Source organism: Equus caballus, chromosome 5, assembly GCF_041296265.1.
Source record: "Equus caballus isolate H_3958 breed thoroughbred chromosome 5, TB-T2T, whole genome shotgun sequence".
In the NCBI taxonomy this organism is placed as follows: Eukaryota; Metazoa; Chordata; class Mammalia; order Perissodactyla; family Equidae; genus Equus; species Equus caballus.
This window is the reverse complement of record NC_091688.1, coordinates 80,133,162-80,160,230: the sequence shown is the minus strand read 5'-3', so window position 1 is coordinate 80,160,230 and position 27,069 is coordinate 80,133,162. Positions and strand designations below refer to the sequence as shown.

At 39.9% G+C, this 27,069-nt stretch overlaps 1 protein-coding gene across 8 annotated transcripts in view; it reads left to right on the top strand.

Moving 5' to 3' along the window:
* LRRC8B (leucine rich repeat containing 8 VRAC subunit B) overlaps window positions 1–27,069 on the top strand; it is a 66,303-nt gene that overhangs the window by 33,891 nt on the left and 5,343 nt on the right. For 2 of the 8 annotated variants that reach the window (XM_023641697.2, XM_023641696.2), the window contains exons 2-5: window positions 2,577–2,723; window positions 7,661–7,715; window positions 17,014–17,115; window positions 18,877–21,041. In XM_023641697.2, the coding sequence (XP_023497465.2) occupies window positions 18,903–21,041 (2,139 nt within the window). In that variant the 5' untranslated portion in view covers window positions 2,577–2,723; window positions 7,661–7,715; window positions 17,014–17,115; window positions 18,877–18,902. Of the gene's footprint in view, window positions 1–2,576; window positions 2,724–7,660; window positions 7,716–8,071; window positions 8,145–17,013; window positions 17,116–18,876; window positions 21,042–27,069 lie in introns of all 8 variants that reach the window. The other 6 variants (XM_070267338.1, XM_070267339.1, XM_070267341.1 and 3 more) reach the window with 6 other exon arrangements.

The window sequence follows — 27,069 nt, the reverse complement described above, 5'->3', positions numbered from 1 at the left end:
TGGCACTCATTTCCATCATGTTCCATTGCCAGGCCTCCCCAACCCCTCCCTGAGACATTATTTTGTCTTTATAATAACAAAAACCCGAATCAGGAGGTGATATGTTTTAGAAAGAGCTCTCTGGTTGCAATATGGAAATGGGACTAAGGAGGGCAAGAGAGAGGGTGTTTCAGTTGTCATCCCCAAAGTTGAGGCAGGCTCCATCCAAGGCAGTGGTAGCAGGGATGCAGAAGAAGGGAATAGTTTAAGAAAAGAACTGATTGATTTGAGGGAATAGAGGAAAAAAGGGTTTTGGGGTTAGGTGCCTGAGCTCTTGATGTTGCTATCAACCTTCAACATCATTCCCCTCTCATTCTTAATGTTGCTATCAACATTCAGGGTCCCAGGAAGAGCAGGTTTGGTGTGGGTGTGAGAAGAAATGGCAGATTCAGTTTGGGACATACTGAGTTTGAGTTGCTTCCCCACACATCTCACTCTATAGCCAGGAAGATGTTGTGGAGATGATTCTGAGGCTTAGGGTTAGGGAGCTGGGCTCGCCGTGTAGTTTTGGGAATCATCTACAGAGAGGCAGTGGATGAGCCTTGAGAATAGAGGATGTCACACAAGGAGAGCATATGCATGAGCAGACAAGCTACTGGCCGAAGACTGAATCCTGGTGAACCCCAATGCTTAAAGGACGGGTAGTATCAGGACCCTTCTATGGTTCCCAGTTACCTTTTTACCTTCAATTAAAATCAATGCTTTCATTATATGCCTGACTAGATAATCTTCGTTTCTTGCTACAATCCACTTTTACTCTTTTTAGTAAGACTGATTTATTTGTTGCCAATTGTAGACCATTCAAGTGCTCTCTTTTTTTTTTTTTTTTGAGGAAGATTAGCCCTGAGCTAACTACTGCCAATCCTCCTCTTTTTGCTGAGGAAGACTGGCCCTGAGCTAACATCCATGCCCATCTTCCTCTACTTTATACGTGGGACACCTTCCGCAGCATGGGTTTTGCCAAGCGGTGCCACATCCACACCCGGGATCCGAACCAGCGGACCCCGGGCAAGGAGAAGTGGAATATGCGAACTTAACCACTGCGCCACCGGGCCGGCCCCGTATCACCTCTTTCTTTTAAAGCCCTGTTCAATTCTCACCACTCCAGAGGTGTCTTTTCAGATTAGGTATCCCCTAGCTTCACCTGCAATTAATCAACTCACAGGCTAATGGAATCTGGGAAATGGAGGGTCTATTGGTCATTTGGCTCTCTCTCTAACGTGACAAGTGAGGAAAGTCAGGTCAAGTGAGGTGAGATGACTTGCCCAACATTATCCTGTCAGTTAGATGTAAAGTAGTGAGTAGAAATTGGGTCTTCTGGTACCTGGTCGGGTGTTCTTTCCAATAGGCCGGGCTCCCTCGTTGGCTTGATTCTCCTCTACGCCACTTGGGTGGTTATTTTCCTTCATTTAAACATCCAATCTCATTACTACATTCCCCCCATCCTCCTCTCTTATAGCCCTGTAGAGGCAGAGCAGCTATTTCTTCTATTAAATTAGCTCTCATTTGATATAGATCACTATCTTTATCCATTCATGCCTTGGATGAACAGTTCCACCCAACATATCCAGAGACCAAGGAAGTAACAACAAAGGATTTTGATTGCTGTCTTTTGACCACTTCCCAACACCCTCTACTCACAGTCCCTCCGCATTATCAGCAACGCCTCTCCACCCTCCACTCCCAACCCTGCCCTCCACTCTGCTCCTCTCTCCAGCCCTCCTTCACGTACCCTATTAGGCTGTCCTTGATGCCCTCTGCTAGATTAACCTCCTAATAAAAGAACATTCACAGGAAGATCAAATACTTTTCAAATTCATCTAAAGTTATTAGTGATTTTAGTAAACATGTGGGTGCTTCAATGGTTATTTTAGGAAAAAAAAAAAATCTCATGTGTGCGCTTTCCTAGATAGTCACTGTAAGATTTCCAAATGTGTTAGCTTCAAATTTGGCTATCTAGTGTAAAAGAAGATCCATGCCTTTTTCCGACAAATTAGTTGGATCATCTCTCTCCCACCCAAGTCTTTCTATTTCATGGTCTTCCTTGGTCTCCGAATATGTGGGGTGGAAATGTCCATCCAAGGCACAAGTGGATAAAGATAGTGATCTCTATCAAATGAGAGCTAATTTAATAAGAGAAATAGCTGCTCTGCCCCAAGGTAACATAGAAAATTGATAATTAAATATTTAGTATTTATTATAATAACTTATGAATTATGGACAAAGTAAATTTGACACAGTAAAATTATGTTTTTGTGTGTTGCCATGTTTTCTAGTACATTAGGGCTCACTGTATATTTAAGTTGTATAATCCATTTATGTTCATTTTAAAGTGGTCAGAACAGTTTTCCTGTTTTACATGATTATAGTTTTTTGTGTGTGATAAAATGTGTAACAGAAAATTTACCACTTTAACCATTTTTAACTGCACAGTTCTATGGCATTAAGTACATTCACATTGTTATGCAACTGTGATTATAGGTTTTAAAACTTGGCCTTTGCTTGGGTGACACTGGCTGTATCTGTCTTGTCTACAGCATGAATCTTGATTGGGAAGACAGGCGTTGCATCAAAATGTGGAGGTTACTTGCACAAGTTAACTTTTTCTAAATGTTGCATCACTGTGTACTGGTTGGCTTCCAAATACTTTGTCTTCCCTATGGGCCATATATTAGATAATCAAGGTAAGTTACATTTATATTTCATAACACTTTCTAGTATCTGGAGTCGTGTGATGTACTATAAAATCTAGCCTGGAAATCACTAACTCAGGTGGAGAACCAAACCCCCTAACGTCCAATCTGCTTTCTCTTTACAGAGAAAAGAGAAAGCCAAACTTTGAAGGATTAACTTTAGATAAAGCTACTACTCTGTTAATAAATTACCATTTTTGAGCACTTTGTCCCTGCTGCTTTGTTAAGGATTTGATTTATAGTTACCTCATTTAATTCTTAAAACAACTTCATTATTATCTCTATTTCACAGATGAGAAAATTGATACTTAGCTTATCTAAGATCATGCATGCGGTAAATGGTACACTCCCTTCCGGATCTCTCAAACATTCATAAGAGTCTTAGGATAAGAACTAGGCCAAATATCGTGACTAACATATTGAAAATAACTAACGTGTTGGAGGCATGTGATACTTCTTTACTAAGTCATTCAGAAAGAAGGTCATTTTTAGGTGACATGGTATTAATTTACTTTAACCACATTTTAAAATAGGAAGGCAGGAAGAAAGGCCATGTAAAACATCATTTAAGTACAAATTAAACTTCAGTTATTCCTCTTGTCATTAAATTGGTAGGTAAATGTTTCTCTGTAAGAGGTTGTGCCAGCAGGATGCACCCACGCTCTGGCGATCTGTCATGTCCATCTTAATTACCTATTAAGGCAGGCATGGTGGAGGAGCACTTGTTGATTCTGTTTCACTAGATGGAATACTGAGTAATGAGTTAGAAAAACTATATAGATCTGATTTTTTTTAGATTGTGTCTTTTAGTTTCTGTAAAAAATAGATTGTAGATTTTTTTTAAAAGAAAGATGTCACATTCTATATAAAACTCCTTTTTATATAGCTCATTGGAGAGGCGATGTGGCAGATGGCTCTTAGTCAGAGCTGGTAGGAATTCTGTGTTTGCTTTGTGAGCTTGAGCAAGTTTGTTAGTTTCTGCAGTCCTCTGCTTTCTCACCTTTAGAGTTGAGATCGTATTACGTACCTCGCTGAGCACACAGTAAATGGTAGCCTTCCCCTTTCTATCTTCCATGACCCTTTTCCACTCAACAGATGATTATTGAAATCTCTTGTGTCTGGTCCTCTACACTGCACTCTTCAAAGAGCTCAAAGTGAGAGGCAGAAAGGCATCTAACCAGCTATTTGTGATGCAGTTTAATGGAAGTATAATAGAACTACCAGCACTCTCTAAATGCTGAGGAAGCAGGAGGTGCAGAGCAACTCCTTGTTTTGGGGGCGAGTGGGTAGCAGTGGTCTTTTTAAGCATCTTTTGTGTTTAATGGTCATTTAATACTTGGTGAACCTTAAAACTTTGTATTTTATGATCAGAAATTAGCTGAATCTAAACACTAGGCTGATTTTCAATGCATGGCGATTTGATTTTTGTCACTGGATTAAGAATATGTTTTACCAGATGTAGCACTCTTTCCAGTGATCAATATCAGAAGTTATTGATTTTATGAGATTGAAACCATCCAAGGACTTGCAATGTTGTCAGCTTGATCAGAGCTCACAGGATGTTGAATTACAATACTTCTGGAACATCTAAAATGTGGCAGGCCCTGGGGAGACACAATGTCCATGCCTTCCTAGAGCCCATGGTCTTGGGGGAAGGTGGACAGGGCAACCAGTGGTCTTAGGGGAAGGTGGACAGGACTTGATACACACCATCCTTATTTGGGTGATACCTTGATACTTCCACTGGTCCCGGCATTATTTCTGTTTCATTATACTGTTAACTTGTACAAAAGAAGAATTGTGAAATCATAATTTGATAAAATATTAAGGTCACTTAGGAATGCTGTGGCATTTATCCAGTGATCCATCACTGATTCAAAATGACTCACCGTCATTATAATGCAGCCAGTCATGCTGAATTTGACAGCACTTCTCCATTCAGATTTGTGAGATGTCATGTTTGGTGGGTGAGTTGGCAAGCATGAATTTTTCTCCTTTCTTCCTGAAAGGTGAAGGCTTAGCCTCTGCTTCTGAATCTCTGCACCTGTCATGGGGTGATGAAAATGCCTGAGGCTCTGTCCCCACTGCTTTGCTTTGTCACCCTTCCAGACTCATCATTGGAGGGCACCAACAGTGTTCACAGATTTTTCAGAGAGCCAGGCCTCCTCCTGCATACCTCTGGTTCCTAACTGAGTGGTGAAACCTGATCTTGTATTATCTGTTCACTCAGTAATTATTTACTAAATATTTATGGTGCAGACAGGGGCAGGAATGAGACATGGGGGCACTCTAGGTGGGCTTATGACTTGTTACTCTGGGTAGGCTAAGGATTTGATATCACTTCAGACTGATACTCTTTAAATACTTGTTTACAACTTTTTTAAGAGGAGAAGCCAAGCACTCGATGCAAGGGAGGAGGGTAGCCAGAGGCCCTCCACTTCCCCCTTCTGCCAGCCCCCAGGATCTCAGCTGACCAGAAGAAAAATAGCAATCAGACTCCTTATCTTCCCCTCCACCTACTTTCTGTGCTCTCCCTGAGAAAAGTTCTGATAGACGCTATTGATGAATCAGTACCTGGAAGCTGCCATAATATCCAAGCTCTTAATCTAGCCCTGGAAAGAGACACTGGGATAAATCCCAGGGATAAAGATGAATAAGATACTGCCCTAGCCCTCAGGGAACTTGAGGCAATAGCTTATTATATACTGTAAAACAGTTCAAGAGAACTGTTAGTAAAGTGTTCTAGGAATACAGATGGAAGAGCAGTGAATTCAGCCTGGGGAGGTCAGGGTGGCCATGGAGATGATCTTGGGGTGTGACAGATGGTGAAGTGACATGTCACTCTTTTAAGAACCTCTGGTATTCAGAGTTTGAACTTTTCAAATTGATGAAATAGGATGCTTTAATTTTACGTAACCTAAAGCCTTAAACTTACAGAATTGCACAAGACAAGATGGATGTGATCTGGTAGTGATCTTGCTGTATCTGACCTGCAAAATGAGATCAAGTGACTACGCCGACGTTCTGACTGCTTGCTAAATCTTAAAAGAAAACTCTGAAGATTTAGTTAGCTATCTCTAAAAGACAAATTCACCCAAATGGAAAGACATTCTCAGATTCCAAAATTTTACAGTAGTTCTTTGCTTTACTACTCAGGAGTTTGTTTTGTCAATCTACTATCTCTGCTAACCAAAAGGAAATAAGAGCTCCCTAAAAGCCTTGAGACCTTTTATTTTTCTATCAGAAAGCTGATTGCCCCCTATTGTTCCTTAATCCCCAGTCACTTGGGAGTTTTCCCTTATAAATTCCTCACTGGGAGGGAACCTTCTGAAAGGAGCTCTGATTTGAGAAAGGGAATTCTCTGTGTTATGCCTGACATCTCCAAATCTTCCAGAAGACCTTTTTTTTAGGTTATCTTGGAATTGACTTTTTAAGTGAAAATACACATGTCTTGTGTTCTGCCACTGGGGGGAGAAAATGTTTTTGAGGGGCTAGATAATGCCAGTTTTCTAACACTCATTAGCATAGTGAGCTGGAGAATCCACTGCCGCAGACTCAGCCGCTGGGTCTGTCAGAATGACTCTGACCGTCCTGTCCTGTTTTTATCCTGCCTAATATGCACTATTTATTCTAAGAAGTGTTGCTATTATGTCACAATTCATTCTTCCAACTTGTACTTTTGTTTGCTGCTGGGGTAGAAGAAAGGCGATAACTTTTGCGATGGTTTCTGTTATTAGCTTGAGAGATTTGGTTTTAGCCTAGAAAAAGAAACTGAGCTACATTTTGTTGTTTTTTTATTTGACAGCAGTGGCTTCACTCTGAGATGACAACCTGTCATTATGAGAGACCTTTCCTTAAGTTCTACATTTATATCTTCTCAGCAAAATATTCCTTTGGTTTAGGTAAATGTTAAATAGGAAAGAGGAATGAAACTCGTTAATAAAACATGTTGGAAAGCATTCAGCCAACTCAAAGAAAGAAATGCAAAACAAGGCAACATAGGATCATTTTTCATATATGGAGTTAGCAAAGACTTTTGTTTAATGATGATTTTCACATCCGGTCAAGGTGCTACTCATATATTGTTTATGGGAAAGAAAATGAATATAACCCCCCTTGGGAAATAATTTGATGTTCATATATCAGAAGACTTAAAATGTTCATGCTCTTTGACCCATTTCTCTCATTTTTGGAAGTCTATGGAAAGGAAACCGTATGAGCAGAGCACAGAGGTGTTTACAGCAGTATTAGTAATGAAAAGGGAAAATTTACGATTCAATAGGGAAATGATTTTGTACGCTATGACATATCCGTGTATGAACTATTATGCTTCCATCAGAAGAGATGTTTAGAGAAACTAAAACTAAACAACATCGAGAGAGCCTATGATAAAAACGATGAGGCAAAAGGAGATCTCAGTATCGTGCCATTGAATTTTACAATGGCACAATTGTGTAAAACTAACAAGCCAGCCGGGTGGGCATGGGGGGGGATGAAAGGAGAAAATTATCCCAAATATTAAGTCATTTTCCCCTTGTGCCCCCATTTTCTGTAAGAAGTGTAGATATTTTCAATGGGTTTTTCTATCTTTTATTTATAAAATGAGTGGTGCCTCAGATATAATGCTGATCTTACTCATCATTGAAATCTTAATGTTCATATTTTATGCCTAGTAAATTACCATGGTGATGAGATTAAGCATGTAACTGTGACAGTGATTTGTTTCTTTCCCTGGGTTTTAGTTAACACCTTTTGTGAGAGGTCAGAAGATGATCTCTTTAACAACACTCACTTTTAAAAAAGTATCTTTTGTATGTTTCATAAAATTATTATAGATGTCGGAAATTTTAGAACCACGTAAGTGGAGAAATTGTCTTGCAGTCCTGCGATGCAGAAAATATAACAATATGTTTATGATTTCTCTTTAGGAATTTTTCAAATAGAAACTAATTGCAGAGTTTCCGGTTGACCAGCATTCATAGGGTAAGATTAACATTCTGAATTGTGAACACATGGTAAAGATAATTACTATTACATTGGCAGCTCGGGGCGAAGAAATACTTGAATACTTAGTATGTAAAAAGAGATTACTATTCTGACAGATGTTTTGAGTAAAATCCTTTCAATGTTTTTAAACCAGTTAATAAACAGAAAGTTAAATTTGTGTATATTTCATCTTCCTGTCCTTTGTTGGTTTTGTATGTAGGAAATTATATATGTGTGTATGTTTGATACTTGTCATTTTTTTTTTAACTTTAAAGATCTAAGGAATATAAGAAATGTCTATGAGAAACTTAGACTCCGTGACCCCCTGTCTATTTTTCTGATTTTTGTTTAAGGTAGCATTTGAATGCATAGAATTGGTTTGCCATGTCTCCATAAGTAAAAGATGGCCGTGGTTTCCTAGAGTAGGTAAGTCAGAAATAAACAAACTCTATACTCTGTTGCTTCCTGCAAACATCATTCTTCTTTTATAGTTGTGGACGATTAAGCTTAAGTTAGCTCTGTGGCGGAGCTTTTGACTTGGACATAATGAATGATTAATTTGTACACTATTAAGTAGCATGACTCTCTAGTGTTGTGAATACAACATATGTCTTAAATTGTGTCACCCAGCTCTGAACCTATAGTCGGTCTGTTCCCTGCTGTATTCTGAACACCCTTCTTTTTTATAGATGAAGGTGTAGATCCTTTGACTTCTTGAGGATATCTACATTTCTCTGCTGATTCATTGAATTGACTATAATTTTTAAAAGCTAGTAACAGATCAGCTACCCCCCTACTTATGACCCCTCAGTGGTTTTTCCATCATTCCTGGACCATTTATTATCCAAATTCTTTATCTTGGCTACCGGTCCTCTGTCACTCTTCTACTTTCCCCAGGCTTCTGACATTCCAGCCAAGTGGCCTCCTTTCTGATCCTCACACATCCTAAGCTTCTTACTCTTTCTGCCTGGAATGATGTTTCCCAAGATCCTCACATGGCTGGTTCCATTTATATCTTCATTCTAATGGTAGTCCCTCTAAACAGGCCTTCCCTCACCATCGAATCTACAGTAGCTTTATGTTCTTCATAGTGTTTCTGATTTTATTGTCTTTGTATAACTGGTTATTATCTCTCTTCCATTACTACCCAGTAAGGTTCCTGGGAGCAGGGAACTTGTCTATCTTGCATACTTATATTTCCCTAACATGTAGAACCCTACCTGGCACATAGTAGGCATTCTAGATATCTGTTTCATGAACAGACTAAAATCCTGACCTCTCTTTGGCAAGTGCTGCTGTTCAGTAATATTTCGCTCATTCCCTTTGGGTATTTTGCTTGCATAGAACCAAATGTAGTACTTATTAGGTTTAGCCATCATCCCACTCGTTTGGCACTGAAGTGACAGTTGACGTGTTGGTGCTAACTTCCAACTATGTATGTCTTCTCTCCACAATAGGATTGTAAATCCTGTGAAAGCTGAGACAGGCCTCATATTTCCTTGGTATGCCTTTGTAGTCCTAGCCCTCATAGTGGAGTTCAGATAAATGTTAACTTTAGAGAAAGGGTTAAGACTAATGGCTTAATCATATTTTTAAGTATTTCTAGAGTACACTGGTTTGTCTGTCCCAGAGCTAAAAAAAATCTCATTTTGATTTATAGTTTTAAAAAATTATAACATAGAAATATTCTAGATTGTATTTGTGACTTCATGTTGTTTTTTATGTTATGAGGAAGGCCTATTATTGATTAGGTTAGGTGGCCAGAATCACTGCTACCAATTCACCTAGGGAAGAATTAGGAGAAACAAATAGAGTGATGGTCTTTGCCATTAGCCAGTCATTTGAAAAGGAGACCACATGTGATTCATGAGAGACTGCATAGAAACTGAGTTTGGCTCTGCTTTATGGCTTGCTTACTGTGGGGTGGTGGGAGGGGGTCAGGAAAACATTTTTATGAACAGTAAAGGTGTGATGGAGAAGATGGTGGAGAAGGGTTTAAGGTTGCCTTCTGTTTACACATTCTCTCTCAAAATTAGGCAGCCACTGATGGCTTATGCTTTAGTGTTAATATTATAATAATGGGGTTGCAACTTCTTTTATTTTAAACATATTCTAGATAATTTGTTAGCTTACTAAAAGCATTAAAGAATTGAGAAGTCTTTTCCTGAAAAGAGAATTAGTATCTAAATTAGACACATGATATAGTCTAGAACTCTCAGAAACAAGGAAAAGTGAAGGAACGTTCCTTAAAGTTCAGAACAACTCAGATTTAATTAGGATTTCTAGAATTGTTCCCGTGATTTTAATTGTTGTATTCAATTGTAACTTTCTCCTGGGGCTTCAGATGATTGGGATAATTTTCCTAATATTTAGAACATTATTTATGATTGTTTCACAGACCCATTACCACTCTACAGGTTTGGGTAAGAAGCGACAGAATGGTAGTTACACATTTCTGTTCTCCTTTGCTTTCTCTGTTATTTGAGTATGATGTCAGACTCTTTCCTTGAAACTCTTTGATTTCTGTCCTTCAGAAATACTGTGTTTCTCTTTACCTCACTCACCCTGCTTCTCTATCCCCCTTTACTCTTCCTTCTCTGAAAGCCCTTCCTCATCTGATACGTTATGTAAGGGAGAAAGATTCTATTCTTTGCTCACTAAATTCATTCAAAGAATTAATTCATACCTATGGCACTATCAACTACTTAAATGCTCATGACTTCCTGTGGGGGATTAAAGATGGCTGCAAATACTTTATGATTCTTCCCATCAAAAGATGGAGTCTGTTCCCCTTCCATTTGAATCTGGACTGGCCCTGTTGTCTTTTTTGGCCAATCAAATGTGGCGTGAATGGTATGGAGTAATTTCTAAGGCTGGACCTTAAAGAGATTTGTAGTTTCTACTTTTTGTGTGGTTCAAATGTACCTTCTTAGAACTTAGCCACCTTGCTGTGAGGAAGCCTCAAAGCCATATGGAGGAGTGGCAGGCCCCTGGTCATTAGCCCAAGCTGAGCTCCATGCCAGCAGCCAGCCCAAGTGCCAGCCCTGTGATTAAGGCATTTTGGATCTTCCAGCCATTTCAACATTCTAGCCAACACCATGTGAAACAGAACTGCCTCATTATCCCACAGAACCATGAAAAATGATAAATGGTTATTTTAGCTGCTAAGTTTTGGGATGGTTTGTTACATAGCAGTAAAGAACCAAAACAAAAATTTGTACCTAGAAGTGAGGGGCTGCCATAACAAAACATTTGGCATTGACTTTGGGACCCAGTGGCAGTAAAGGCCTGAAGGGTAGTAAGAAGATTATTAATATGACTGGATGGGCAGTGAAGAAGTTGCTATTGGAGGATATAAAATGGTACCCTTGTTTTATATTGACAAAAAAATTGATGAGGCTGACACCTGCAGTAACATGGTAGATAGAAAATGAACCTAATGAGTTTGTGGATCTAGCTAAGGAGATTTTCCAACAGAATGATGGAATGCTGATTGACTTCTTTTGTTTTTGAGGAAGATTAGCCCTAAGCTAATGTCTGCCCAATCCTCCTCCTTTTTGCTGAGGAAGACTGGCCCTGAGCTAACATCCATTCCCATCTTCCTCTACTTTTTATGTGGGATGCCTGCCACAGCATGGCTTGAGAAGTGGTGCATAGGTCTGCACCCGGGATCAGAACCAGCAAACCCTAGGCCTCTGAAGCGGAACATACAAACTTAACCACTGCACCACCGAGCTGGCCCCAATTGACTTCTTTTTTTAACCACCTATGATCAAAGTATTAGAAGAGAAAGATGAATTAAATAAAAACTGTTCCGATTTTAAATAGACTTTGGAGGAAGTATTTCCAATCCAGAATTTTCTAGGGTCATAAATAAAACCACTTCTCACTCCCAGCTTCTCTACCCAGCAAAAGGTACTCAAAGTGAGAGATGGCCTCAGGTCAAAAGATCAGATCTGGAGGACTACCGTCAGTAAAATTTGATCTCAATGTTAAAATAAAAGCCAAAACACAGCTGTAAGACCCTGTATTAAGACTTCAAAAAGACATAAGGCAGTGCCTCCTAGATCTTCTCTGCTAGATGGAAAGCCTTCTAAGCATCCTGGGCCTGATTTAGGTGACTGGGTCCTGAATTTGATGCCGTAGTGGGATGAAACTTTTGGAGGTCTTGGGAGAGGGTGAGTGTGCTTTGCATGCAGGTGGAATGTAAATTGTTGTTGGACACAGAGTAGACCATAGAGGATTAAACATGGCTGCACGTTCTTTTCCTCTACTCCCATTGAGAAGTAGCATTTGCTCCCCCTCCCCTTGAATCTGGGCTGGCTGCATGACTTCCTTGATTGATAGCATGTGATGGACGTGACACTGTGTAGCTTTGAGGGCTCTGCCATAAAAGATCTGCAGTTTTCACTTCTGTGCCCAAAATGCACCATCTTAGAAGCCAGCCACCCATGCTATATGAGGACACTCAAACAGCCTCAAGAAGTCTTACAGGAAGTTACCAGCCAGCAGTCAGCACCAACAACCTGCCTGATAAATGAGGACATTTTGGACCTTCCAACCATCTTTGTGCCAGCCAACACCATGAAGTAAAAGAACCATCCAAAAAATCATGAGAAATAAAACCATATTTTTTTAAGCCTTTAAGGTTTGAAATGTGCAGAATAGTTAGCCAAAATTCTTCCCATCTACATGCTGCCGAGTTGTAACCTCCCCTGGGAAAGGCTCTATCACCTTAGATCACTCTGCCAAAACATCTAAACGTCTTTTTTTTGCCTTCTGCATTTTTGTACATTCAGTTATTCCTTGTACAAATATTTGTTGTGCACCATTTGCTAGAAACTGTGGAAGTTATTTTAATAGCAGAGGATCAACATCTGAATCCATTTGACTCCTGCTTCTCCATGGACTCTATCTGATGTTGCTAAGCGGTGTGAATTTTCATTTAGTGCTATTTCATTCTTTGCATTCTTTTCAAATGCGTTAAAATTTTCCCTTATTATTTCTGGCCGCCATGATTGAAATAGCCTTTCCACTGGCCCACTTGTGTCTGATCTCTTCTCCTCAGTCCATCCTGCAAGTCTCTGTGCGTAGCTCAGTGACTCACTGTCCTACTGCCTCACATGCCTCCATCTCGAAGGGGTCCACGTGGAGATGGTGGCGGTTGCTTTGTAGTCAGTGGAGGTGGCGAGCACTCTAGACATCCAGTGATACTTCCAAGAAGGCTTAAAAGGTAGTCACTTTTCCCAGATATTTTTTTGCCAATCTATCTTCTGCACCTTCTCTCCTGGGAAGTTGGAAAAAGAAAAATTCTGGCCTCACCTGGATCAACTGAATTGCTCTGTGGGCATGGGCCTGGGCCTGGGTTTATGTTTCTTTTTAAAAAAAAAAAAAAAAATTGGTTCTAATGTAAAGCCAAAATTAAGAACCACTGTCCTAGATTTGTGATTCCCAAAAAGTGGCCTCTGCACAAGCAGCATCAACATTAACTCGGACTTTTGTTAGAAATGAACATTTTGGGGACCTACTTCAGACCTAATGAATCAGAAACTCTGAGGGTGGCACCTATCACTTTGGGTTTCTTTCTTTCTTTTTTTTTTTTTTGAGGAAGATTAGCCCTGAGCTAACATCTGCCAATTCTTCTCTTTTTGCTGAGGAAGACTGGCCCTGAGCTAACATCCATGCCCATCTTCCTCTACTTTATATGTGGGACGCCTGCCACAGCATGGCTTGACAAGCGGTGCCATGTCCGCACCCAGGATCCGAACTGGTGAACCCCGGGCTGCCAAAGTGGAACGTTCGAACTTAACCCACTGCGCCAGGGGCCGGCCCCTCGCTTTATGTTTTAATAAGCTCTCTGGTGATGTTTATGCACATTAAAGAGACGCATTTTACTTGATAAATCTTAGTTCCCTTCTAGGTCTCAAAACTGCGATGAAATTTGCGGAGGGTGTTTGTTATGTGAAAGTCGCTGTACTGACACGATCTGAGACATTTGGTAAGGGATATAAACTGGCAAACCAGGTGTCTTGCTGGTGATCATTTAGGCACCTGAGACATGCTAAATGCTTGTCATCACATCTCTGAAGAGTGGTTCAAGGGGTTATTTAGTAGAAAGAAAAGGAGCAAATTAATCAGGGATGCTGATGCATTGATTCCCTGAGAGAGAACTCAAAGAGGTGAATTTAAATTTCAGTTCGATATATGTTAGACCCAAGAAACATCTTTATGAGAAGTAATATTAAACATTTTGAAGGGCTGTCAGGTGATTTTTAAGTCAATTTTCAGTGTGAGTAGTGTAGAGAAACCCTGTCTTGAGTTGTTTGGCTCCATCCCTGCCTGGGGTCAGAGGCAGGGATCTTTGAAGTTCTGTCCAGTTCTTAGCGTATAATGACTCTAAGTACCATCTGATCATCATTTGTTTGTTTTTTCATTGGTTATTTGGGAAATGCTTTCAAAGTAAAATAAGGCCTAGTGGGAAGTACAGATGCCTGAGTGGTGTTGTTCCAGTCTTAGAGACTTTGGGGTGAGATTGTCAAATGAATTCATGTGCTTCGAAAAGCTTTTATGATTTTTTAATGAAGTTGAAAAGCTAAAGGAATGAGATTAAGACCATAAAATCCTTTACTGTTAACATTGTTTCTTTGAACAGATTTAGTACATTTGTATATGAGAAATAGAGATCTGATTTGGATTGAGTCTTCATTGTTTGCAAAAATGTGGTCTGGAAAAAATTTCCTAGACACACAAACAATATTAAATTTTCTAATGACAAAGGGTAGCTATGCTCCGGTTCTCCAGTTAAACACTTTGATTAGAAAAATTAACATCATTTAATATATGGGAATGCTCGGGACTTTTCATACACCCTTAAATCCAGATGCTATGTATTTATATATTAAGTCTTAGTTCAGTGGAAAACGTTTAGTAGAAAAATGTTTAGCTGAGAATGTAGGTTATTTAATATGTAACTGGAGACATTGCAGAAAACTGTACATTTGCATCCTTGTTTTTCAAAAGATTAGCATAGAACCCAGTTATAATGCAGACGTTGGGGTAAGTTGATGTCTTAGTTCATTCAGGCAGTTATAACAAATTGCCATAGACTGAGTGACTTAATAAACATTTATTTCTCACAGTTCTCCAGGCTGGGAAGTCCAAGATCAAGGCTCATTCAGTGTCTGATGAGAGCTCACTTCCTAGTTCATCTTCTTGCTGTGTCCTCACATGTGGAAGGGGATGAGGGAGCTCTCTCGGGTCGCTTTTATCAGGGCACTAATCCCATTCACGAGGGCTTTCCCCTCATGATCTAATTACTTCCCAAAGGCTTCGCCTCCTAACGCTATCACGGTGGGAGTTGCATTTCAACCTCTGTATTTTGGGGGAACACCAACATTCAGTCCATTGCAGTTGGGGAAGAGAGTTAAATAATCAGCTTCTTTAGCTTTTGAGAGAATGGAGACTGACATAGTTAATTGGATTGAGTGAGACAGTGTGGTCTGGTGTAGACAAGGCTTGAGATTTGAGTCTGAGGACCCAGGTTCTAGTTATAACTATTTCCTGCTTGAAGGTAACTTCTTTGGGCCTGCCTTATTTTCCATGTTTATAAAATGTGAAGAAGAAGAATATTTATCCCAATGGCTTGTTGTAAGTATGAAACAAATTAATGTAAGTGAAAGTGTTTTGAAAGTAGGAAAACAGATGTTAGATTATTAATAATAGATTTTTATTTGCTCTCTTATTGACAAGGAACTCATCAAAGGAAATCTGAACTAGGTGGTTAGAGGGAAAGCTTATAATTCTTAAGAAGGCAAACAGGAAAAGTTCTTTACAAATAATTTTCAGTTTGAATAAATTGGGTGAACCTGTAGTTAGTTATGGTTCTCTAAGAGCTTAGTTATCATAGTTTCTCATTAGGATTATTTTAAATATTGCTATAGTTGGAGGTTTGTGTCTCTCTTCTTTCATAGAAATACTGTGTTTAAAGTAGAAAACATATTTGCAATATTTAAAGAAAACTATTGTATACAAGAAGTATCCCAATGGCTGAGTAGCATTCTGGAAATTATGTAATAAATTCTTTTCTGGCACATTACAGATGCAATGTAATGGAAGAATATGTAAAATGTTTCATGCATCAAATGTCTTTATCCTGCTTGCTACACATAAATGCAGTTGTGTATCAGATGTTGTAAGCCTTTTAAAAATGAAATGTGACTGAGGAACTCATACTCCTGAGTTGCTAGGTGTGAATTAGCATACAGCTGGGTTGTCAGACACACTAACTGTGCTTTCTGGCCTGCAAAATAACTTGATCCGGGTTAGTAATTATAAAGCAGGCTTTGCACATGGATTGGTAAATCCAAAGTAGATTTCAAACATGCCCAACTTGTTGATCTTTGAAAATGACAAGGTCACAACATTATCACTGAAAATATCTTGAATACAATTTGGGGTCAGTACTCTGAGCTGGATTTCAAGTACTGAATAAACCAAAAAAGGATTATATCTTCAGGGCAAATATATAAACCTTCCTTGCAACTTTTTAGAAGTTACATAGGCACTAAAAACTTTTCAGACCCAATTTAAAAATGTTTTGTATGTTTTAGAATGTTCTCTCATTTCCAACTGGTCGATATGTATGTGATTTAAACTATTGCAATTGATTATTCGAAGTAGATGTTAAGAATGGCTTTTATTAACCTACAAGGTAAAGAAAAAAAACTAATAAAAAGCGTGGCTGCATTTAATGATGCCCTAATTTCAGAGATTTTCAGTCATATTTCTGAACTCTCTTAAAAAGTGATTAACTTGTGACTATTTCTAATGAAATAAGTAGGCTAAATTTTAAGAGCACTGAGCCTTATTTGAATAGATGTGTGGTTTTAAATTAGGGTGCAGAAATTACACGGTTTGACAGGCCATCTGAGAAATGTAAATAAGACCAACTGTGTATGAGAATTAAATGAGAGAAATTAGCATATGTAGACTGCTTGCAGAAAGCTAAGTGTTCATCTAAGTGTTGTAGAGACAGGATTTTAAAATACGTTACATCTAAATTTCCATAGAAATTTTTCTGTTATTTGAGGGAGTTTGGGGAGTGAGTTCTAACATGGATGGGGTCCTGTATATTAGCTTTGCCAGAATGTACCCCAGTGTGAAAAGTGAACTGATCTACAAAAATCTATTTGTCATATCATATCTTATCATGGAGAGGGTCTCTGAAGACAGGATCTCCAATTTTTGTTTGTTTAAATGATTGCAGCTATTTCAAGATGCCTATGCTTTCTCGTAGAATGAAGACCAACACAGAGATGGTGTGTCTAAGAAATTTCAAAAGGTGTAGGCCTCCTGATTGAAGCATAATCTACTTATTGGAATCATTTTTTTCATTATAGTAAGTGTAAATATTTAAAGCACATTATTTTTGTGACAGTTGACTTGTTCTTTGTTGAGTAGATGTTCACTCTCTGCCAGATACTCTTATCATTGTTAAAGCCATTTGTGTTTACATTCTTCTGCCATTTCAGTTGCATATCTTAAATGAATTAACTCTCAGGACCTTTGAGAGGACATATAAAGTCATAAACTTTGAGCTGGAAAAGCCCTTAGAGATGATTTGGTTCATACTCTTTGTCCATTACTAAGAATTCCTTTTCAACATCCCTGACATCTTATTCATCTCAACCCTGGTAGGAAGAAGGGCTGAACTGTGTTACAGAGTGGCCAATTTTGTGGATGGTCTACCGCAAATTGAATCAAAATATGAATTTCTAAAATGTTCACCCACCTAGTTCTGCCTCTGGAACAAATCCACTTATTCTTTCATCCAAGAAGTCACACAAAAATGTAAGATTGAATTCTCAGGTTCTCCTAGTCATCTTTTATCTCAGTTGACTATCATCAATTACCTGTGTTCCTCCATAGGTAATGGTTTGCAGACAAACAGTAACTCCTGATTATTTTGTTGCCCACTTAGTTTTTAACCTGTGACTGAGCGTTGGGCTCCAGGTGTGATCTCACTAGGCAGGCACAAAAGGACTGTTGCCTCTCTATCTAGGTTCGTCTATTAATATGGCCACAGATTATAGTCATATTCTAGCTGTATTTAACATAATAGCTATCACACAATTAGATAAACGTATATATTCACGTCAACTAAAATCTCTAGGTAGTTTTCACGTGTTCATCCAGCACTGTTTTCTGCCATCCCCCCTTCCATCATGTTGATGGTATTTGGGGGTCTAAGTCCGGGATTTTCTCTTTGTCTCATCTGATCATCTTATTTTTGGTTTTTGTCTTGTCTCCACACACAATTATGGTCAACTGCAGTGGGGTGAAGCAGAATGGGAGGAGTTGAGAGTTAGAAATAGACCCACTGAAAATAAAGGAAGGGAGCCCTGAGGTGTCATGTAATCAAGCCTGCAGGTCCCAAGAACTAGTTGAATCCATATAATATGATTGATGCCCAGAGAAGGATGCAGGCAGAAAGTGGTGCTCCAGTCCAGCAGTTAAAATCAGGCATCATGGGATACCCCAACAAGTGGGAGAGTATGAAGGTACGGAGTTCAGGGTCAGATGGTCAGGAATGTACTGGGGCTGACCAGCAAAAGAGAAGACACTTATTAACAGGAAGCCTCTGTAATGGGATTCTAGGGTTCAAGGCAGGATACCAGTCCCTCGAGGGAGAACTAGTGAGAACAAAAAAGGCTTCCTTGGGGGGTGCTACCTGTACTAGGATATCTAGAGAGAGAACCTGAGACCCAGGAAAGATGATAAGACTTCAGGCTCAAGAAGGTGCAAGAGATGCCACTGGTCATGGGTTAGAGCTGGAGTACCAGCAAAAGATGACCACGCTGCTTTGATTTTTTTGTTACCAGATATGTTATTAGATCCAAATATTTTTTTTTATCTTTCTTACTCTGTGCCCTCTTATACATGGTCTAGATTTTACTAATTAGGAAATTTTTGAACAGTTGACTTCTTTAAGGCTGAATAAATGAACCAGAAGACTTCTATCCCCTTGATCAGCCCCACCTGCCAGGTTTGGGCCCCCGAGCTAAGTCTTCCTTGGGAGACCATGCATGTACAAGCATTAGAGTTATTGCTCATTTGGGGTACTTGCTTCAGTGGTTTTGCTTTTATTTTCCTCTTCCAGTTTCTGTACTCCAACAAGGAAAAGTCATGATTACGCTAACAGAGCTAAAATGTTTAGCAGATGCCCAGTCATCTTATCACATCCTCAAGCCATGGTGGGACGTCTTCTGGTATTACATCACCCTGATCATGCTGCTGGTGGCTGTGCTGGCCGGAGCGCTCCAGCTGACGCAGAGCAGGGTTCTGTGCTGTCTTCCGTGTAAGGTGGAATTCGACAATCACTGCGCCGTGCCTTGGGACATCCTGAAAGCCAGCGTGAACACGTCCTCTGATCCTAGGACACCGCTTCCGCTGCCTGTCAGAATCCAGAATGACCTCCACCGCCAGCAGTACTCTTATATCGACGCCGTCTGTTACGAGAAACAGCTCCACTGGTTCGCAAAGTTTTTCCCCTACCTGGTGCTCTTGCACACGCTCATCTTTGCAGCCTGCAGCAACTTCTGGCTTCACTACCCCAGTACCAGCTCCAGGCTGGAACATTTTGTGGCCATCCTTCACAAGTGCTTCGACTCTCCGTGGACCACCCGCGCCCTGTCAGAAACGGTGGCCGAGCAGTCTGTGAGGCCCCTGACACTCTCCAAGTCCAAGGTTTTGCTTTCCTCCTCAGGGTGTTCAGCCGATGTTGACTCCAACAAGCAGTCGTTGCCCTACCCGCAGCCTGGCTTGGAGTCAGCTGGCATAGAAAGCCCAACTTCCAGCGTCCTGGACAAGAAGGAGGGCGAACAGGCCAAAGCCATCTTTGAAAAAGTGAAAAGGTTCCGCATGCACGTGGAGCAGAAGGACATCATTTATAGAGTGTATCTGAAGCAGATTATAGTCAAAGTCATTTTGTTTGTCCTCATCATAACTTACGTTCCGTATTTTTTAACCTACGTCACTCTTGAAATTGACTGTTCAGTTGACGTGCAGGCTTTTACAGGATATAAGCGCTACCAGTGTGTCTACTCCTTGGCAGAAATATTTAAGGTCCTGGCTTCGTTTTATGTCATTTTGGTTATACTTTATGGCCTCACCTCCTCCTACAGCTTGTGGTGGATGCTGAGGAGTTCCCTGAAGCAATATTCCTTTGAGGCGTTGAGAGAAAAAAGCAACTACAGCGATATTCCTGATGTCAAGAATGACTTCGCCTTCATCCTCCATCTGGCTGATCAGTATGATCCTCTTTATTCTAAACGCTTCTCCATATTCCTCTCGGAGGTCAGTGAGAACAAACTGAAACAGATCAACCTCAATAACGAATGGACGGTTGAGAAACTGAAAAGTAAGCTTGTGAGGAATTCCCAGGACAAGGTAGAACTGCATCTTTTTATGTTAAACGGTCTTCCAGACAATGTCTTTGAGCTAACTGAAATTGAAGTGCTAAGCCTGGAGCTTATCCCTGAGGTCAAGCTGCCCTCCACAGTCTCCCAGCTGGTCAACCTCAAGGAGCTTCATGTGTACCATTCGTCTCTGGTGGTAGACCATCCTGCACTAGCCTTCCTAGAGGAGAATTTAAAAATCCTCCGCCTAAAATTTACTGAAATGGGGAAAATTCCGCGCTGGGTATTTCACCTGAAGAATCTCAAGGAACTTTATCTGTCAGGCTGTGTTCTGCCTGAGCAGTTGAGTACCATGCAAGTGGAGGGATTTCAGGACTTAAAAAACCTGAGGACCCTCTACTTGAAGAGCAGCCTCTCCCGGATCCCGCAAGTCATTACAGACCTCCTGCCTTCACTGCAGAAGTTGTCCCTCGATAATGAGGGGAGCAAACTGGTTGTGTTGAACAACTTGAAAAAGATGGTCAATCTGAAAAGCCTAGAGCTGATCAGCTGCGACCTGGAACGCATTCCACACTCCATTTTTAGCCTGAACAATTTGCATGAGTTAGACCTAAAAGAAAATAATCTTAAAACTGTGGAAGAGATCATTAGCTTTCAGCATCTTCAGAATCTTTCCTGCTTAAAGTTGTGGCACAATAACATTGCTTATATTCCTGCCCAAATTGGGGCATTATCTAATCTAGAGCAGCTCTCTTTGGACCATAATAATATTGAGAATCTGCCGCTGCAGCTTTTCCTATGCACCAAACTACACTATTTGGATCTAAGCTATAACCACCTGACCTTCATTCCAGAAGAAATCCAGTATCTAAGTAATTTGCAGTACTTTGCTGTGACCAACAACAATGTAAGTAAATCCGTTCTTCCCTTTATTCAGCCAGTCTTTTGAGTATCTGCTGTTGCAGTGTATAACGTAGATAAAGAAAATGGACTTAAATCATAGTAAGCATCTTCTGAGCCTGGGCTGACCACCACTTATTAGATATGTGATCGTGAACAAATTACCAAAACACTGAGCATCAGTTTCTTATCTAACTTACAAGTTGTAATGGAGATTTTATGAAAAAATATGTAAGCATTTGGCACAGATCCTGGCACATAGTAGTTGCTCAACAAATGTTCTCTTTATTCTTTTTCTCCGTTTTTTACATAAACATCACAGTTGAAGTATTTTAAACTAATTAATTAGTTATGACAGAGCTTACTTTTCATTTTGGGGAGGTCTTAAGTACTTAGAAAGTTCTGTAAAACTTTTCAGCTTTCCAAATCTGTCACAGGAGAAGAACTTTTTGTTAAAAATACTGGGATCATGAATTATTCATAAATCTTTTTTGTGATGCAGTAAGAGAGACTTGAAATCTATATGCATGTCTAGAAAGACAATTCAAAATGAAAGGCCTGGTTCTATAATGCAACACTAGGTCTTCTTAGAAGCTTTTTCCAGCATCCATGCTTTAAAAATGAACCATAATTTGCAACAGTAAAGCCAAGTTAAGGAAAACTTAACAAAACAAAAAACAAAATAGATGAGTAGCTTCCTAGGTTAAAATGTGAGGGAGGAGGAAAAAGTAAAAATTTATGCTAACTGAAAGGGCAAGAAAGTGATGGTAATGTCCATATGGGAAAAAGAAAAGAAACCTGTCAGAAATCAGGTGTGCCAAAGATGAAAGTGATCTTCCTCTGTTTGAGCATGGGAACTATTTTCTTCTTCTCCACGCAAAAATGTATTATCTCCTAGACTTTTTGTAATTTATATTTCATGTTACATATAGCTATGAGCATGGTGTAGGCTAATAAACATGTTAATCTCCAAACGTCATCTTCAAAATCCATGGATTGTTGGAGAAATACCAGAAAGTTGGAGAATGAGAGCAAAATTTATGCTGATTTGTAGAACTCTGAAGACTTTACTCATATATAAAAGGATAGAGCCCATTCTAAGATAAATGAGGAGTCTTCAGGTCTTAAAAGATTATAAAGTTTCAAAACGCCTTTAGGATTGATCTGGATTAGCAGTGTACATCAGAATTACCTGAAGGACTTGTTAAAAGGCAGATTGCTGAGCCCCATTTCCAGGGTTTATTAGGGCTGGTACAGGATCTGAGAATTTGCACTTCTAAAAAGTCCCAGGTGAAGCTGATGCTGCTGGTCTGGTGACATATCTTGAAAACTACAGGTCCGGAGATTTATCATTAGTGTCATTTAATTGTGCAGTTGATTAATATTAATATTTTGATTATATTTTTTCCATTGTTAAATCTACAATCAAAAGTATATGTGATTATTTCGAAAGGCATTGGTTCCACTAAGTTGTTATACAGTTAAATCACTACATGAACTTTTGAAAGTCAGAGCTGATTAAATTGTTAGCTGGCCATAAATTATTTAAATGTATGAGCAGGTTAATGTTTTTTTCTGGTTTAATATAATGCAACCTAAGACCGTTGGTACTTTTGACACCAAGTTTATTGACTTCTTGACGGTGTCTGAAAGAGAGATTAGGTGTGAGTGTCAGACACATCCTATCTTGAATGAGGGAGGATTCTTAGAGCACATGAAAAGCCTTATCCTGAAAGTAATTTATGCCAGAGTAGAAGGATATCTTTGGCCTAGTTGTCTCAGAAGTCTAATAGTAAGAAGTAGCTGAGCATCCTCAGAGCATAATGATGAGCATGAAACCTTTGAATGGGCGAGGAACACTGCCCTCAGAACTATGAAGAGACTTATTTAACAAGGATATGGAGAAACTGGAACTCGCTCAGAAGAAAGTGACCAGAGAACGGAAAAGTTCCTTTCTGGGGAACAGTTTCGCCTAATGATGAGAAGTATTGGGGAAGGTAGGGGGAGAGAAAAATTGTCCACAATATTGGTCCTCAAATATCTGGAAGACTTAAATAAAACAGAAAGCTTATTGGGAGTAGCCATAAGTGTTAGAACTGGGACAAGCAGGAGAAGATTTCTTATCTTTCCCAAAACTCTGTCCAAAGATTGAATGAAATTTGAGAAGGGAGAAGTGATTTTCTTATTAATAAAACTGCTCAGATATAGATTGTCAACCACTTGGCAGGAATGTTGTTAAAGGGAATCGGGAATTCATGTTTCATGTAGGTATTTAAATAATTTCAAAGTTCCTTCTAACCTTGAGGTGCTCATGATTCTATGAGGTAGACCAAAATATTTATAAAAATTAAAAAATAAGACAAAATTGGATGCATAAATATTTAGATATGCATATACTCAGAAATGTGAATTGATTTGTCCATTTGGAATAGAAGTTGGTAAAGATTCTTGCAAGAGGAGGTTTTAAAGACTCTTCTAAAGACTGGGGCAGTATAGCAGGTTCATAGATGGAGACAACAAATACTAACTCTGGGGTTAAGCAGACATTATTGAAAGAATGTTGTGCATCTGTACTATCACTGAAAAGGGTGCAGAATCAAGCCTGGGAAACAATCAAGCACAAAGTTAGTCAGAAAGCAAAAAGAACCAGAGCCAAAATCATAGCACAAAAGCAAAATGGTGAGGATGCCCTGCCGCTGACCGTACAGCCCTGGGCACCAATGCTACCCCTGAAAACTTGATGCTGCTGCTACTGCAGCCCTCGCCCTCCCACAAAACAGGTTCTTCCTAGTTTCTGCTTCTTTGTGACTGTAGCCCCAGTTCAAAGTCCAAGTCTGAGCACCTGATTGGCAGAGCTTATGCAGACCCACACTGGAGCTGTAAGGGAGCCGGGAACATAAGAATCTGATGTTGTCAATGCCACCAGTGGGAAGTGGGCTCTGCTTCCCACCAAGAGTCTCACCAAGATGATACAGGGCATTCTCTAGACATCAAAGATGTTGGGCAGGTCCCAGATGGCAGACATTCACTGAGAGGGCACTCCAGAGTTTCTTCTCTAGAAGAGTAAGAGGTGTTATCACGGAAAATATTAAACATTTCTTTCTATCATATTTTTGCAGCACGATTCCTCAGAGCCGTTAATGTATGAGTGTACCCTGTGCTTCTCCAAGAGGGAGATATGCTGTGCAATGTTTGCCAGATGTATTTGGGCAAGACACTCTGTTTCATAGTAACTATTGAAAGGAGTGTTCCTGAGATCACTAGATCGGGGAAGTGGAACAGGAGAGAGGTCATGCACCGAGGATTGCAGCAGGCATGCCCAGAGGTAGTGAGATGAGAGCATTTAGCAAGATGGGTCAGAATGGAGAGTGCCTTCAAGTCTGTCTGTCAAGTTCATGTTTGATTCATTGAATAGTAGCTGGGGTGAGACTTGAGCTTGAAAGTGCTAGTTTGCCTGATCTGGTACCTTCAAAGGAGACTCTGATTATAGCATATAGAGGGGTTGGGAGAGGACAATCAAGAAACAAAACCCCATGAGAAGGTTTAATCGCTTATGATTTAGAAGTAGGAATATAGATTAAAAACAAGAGACAAAGACTCTTATATCTGAAAGGAACACTGTGGGCCATCTAGTCTGGAGGTCGGCAAACTGCAGCCTGGGAGCCAAATTCACCCACAGTCTTAGCTAAGAATGGTTTTTAATTTTTAAATGGTTGAGGGGAAAAAAATCAAAAGAATAATATTATTTCGTCACACATGAAAATTATATGAAATTCAAATTTCAGTGTCCATGAATAAATTCCATTGTGCTCATTAGCGGGCCTGTACTACAAAAAATTTTGCTCAATTGTTATTATTATATTTTGAATTTCATGAAATTTTTTCTCATTTTTTTTTTCTTTTTGAGGAAGACAGCCATGAGCTAACATCCACTGCCAATCCTCCTCTTTTTGCTGAGGAGGACTGGCCCTGAGCTAACATCTGTGCCCATCTTCCTCTACTTTATATGTGGGACGCCTGCCACAGCATGGCTTGATAAGCAGTGCTGGGATCCTAACCAACAAACCCCAGCTGCTGAAGCAGAGCGCACAAACTTAACCACTGCACCACCGGGCCAGCCCCTCTCCCGTTATATAAGTACCTACATAATATTTTCAGTTTTGCCTCTTGGTCCACAAAGTCTAAAATATTTACTATCCTGCTCCTTTAGAGGAAAACATTGCCAACCTCTGCTGTATTCCACTGCACTCATTTTACTGATACTGAAACTGAGGCTCAGAGTGATTGGCGTGAGGTCTGAAGCTTCCTAGTGGTGGATCTGGGATGGAACCCAAGTGTTCCAACCCCTACACTAGTGCTGTTTCTACTACATCTCAGATACATCAATCCAAATGATGTTACATGGGAAGCAGTGGTGTGTGTGGATGGGTGTGGAAGATGGGAGAGGGAGAGGCAGCATCCATCTCTATCCCAGAGCCAAAGTGTAATTGGATTCTGATGGTATTGAATGTGGTGGAGAAGCACAGAGAAAGGGGGAGATTTTAATAGCTTCACTCAAATCTTAAAAGCCACTCCAAGGTCTTCAGACTTCTACAGTTCTGCATTTGATGCATTTCTTTTATTAACACAAAGACCTCTAGCCAGAAGGTGAATAATGTAGAAGTTCCTTCTGAAGATCATTTACGTGGCAGTGCTTGTTGTTTTTGACATCACTACTTAGAAATGGAAATATTCAGCTTTGTTTGTTGACATGATTGGATTTTATGGATTTGGTTAGCATGTCCTAGGGTAGCATGTGTCAGTGGCCAGAAATAAAGGAAAGCTGACATTGAGAAGGAATCTGAAGCAAGATCCAGCCTCTGGAAAACAGTGGAGTGTTTAATTATCGGTGTCAGCCTTAGATATAAGAAGAGAACCATCCTTCCTCAGATATTCTGGGGCCCATACGTCTTGTTGAAGATTTTTGGTTGCCAGGGAATTTCAGGATATAGAATGATAATGTAGCCATTAGTTTTTCTTTTTTTTTTTTTTTCAGTTTATTTTGTAGTTTATTATATGTAATTATTATAGTTTATTCTATAAAACCTTTCTGTTTATGAAGCTTATCATGTCCTTGATAGACTGTAATCATTTCTTTTGATTTTGAGAAGAAATCAGTGGTCCATTAGGGTAACTTTTTTCCTTTCTGGCTCATATATTATATTGTCTAAGAAAGAGTATGCTTGAACTTAGTATGTATAAATGCTATCTGAACATTTTTGTAAAATTGATTGGTCTAACTAAAATGTGTTTGGTGTTCTTGTAAGCTTCAGGGCAAATTAGTTTTAAGGGTGTAAGTAGATTTTTCAGGATAAAATGGCTGAGTTGAGGTAAAGCCTTGAGTCTCCAACACAGCTCCCCAGCTGCCTTTAGCATAATTGAATTTGAGTCGGTAGTTAAGGTCCTGTGCCTTAGCTGGGTGCTGACGCTGAGAGAAGGCCCCTGAGCTGGACACTTGGCACTCAGCAAGCAGTACCACTAACCCAGCCCTTGACTTATTTTCAGGAGTGCAACACAGTTGAGGAGCCATGTAGCCTCTGGCCCCAGAGGCTCATTCCTATTGCCTTGTGAAATCCCCATCCTGCACTAGGGGCTGAGAAGTTGCTAAAATCACAAATTTAGAGATTTGAAAGAAGATTGGTGAGAACGTGGTAGTGCTGATAGCCAGACAGGAGAGTGAGGGCACTGGCTTCAGAGTGTTCACCCAATAGGAAATCTGTCCTATTAAGCAAGGTACTTGCTGGGGATCTGGAAGCTGACTAAAGAGGGGAGAGATGGGATTACCTAATGCAGCTCCGGTTAGGGCACCCTTCTTTGCAGCACCCCTTACAGACTAATTCTTTGTGTATTTGTCTAATATTTCTCTCTCCTATTAAACCAGTACTTCTCAAATGGGGGCAGTTTTGCCCCGCAGGAGACATGTGTCTGGAGACATTGCTAGTTGTCACAGCTGGGGAGGGGTGTGGCACTGGCATCTAGCGGGTAGAGGCCAGGGA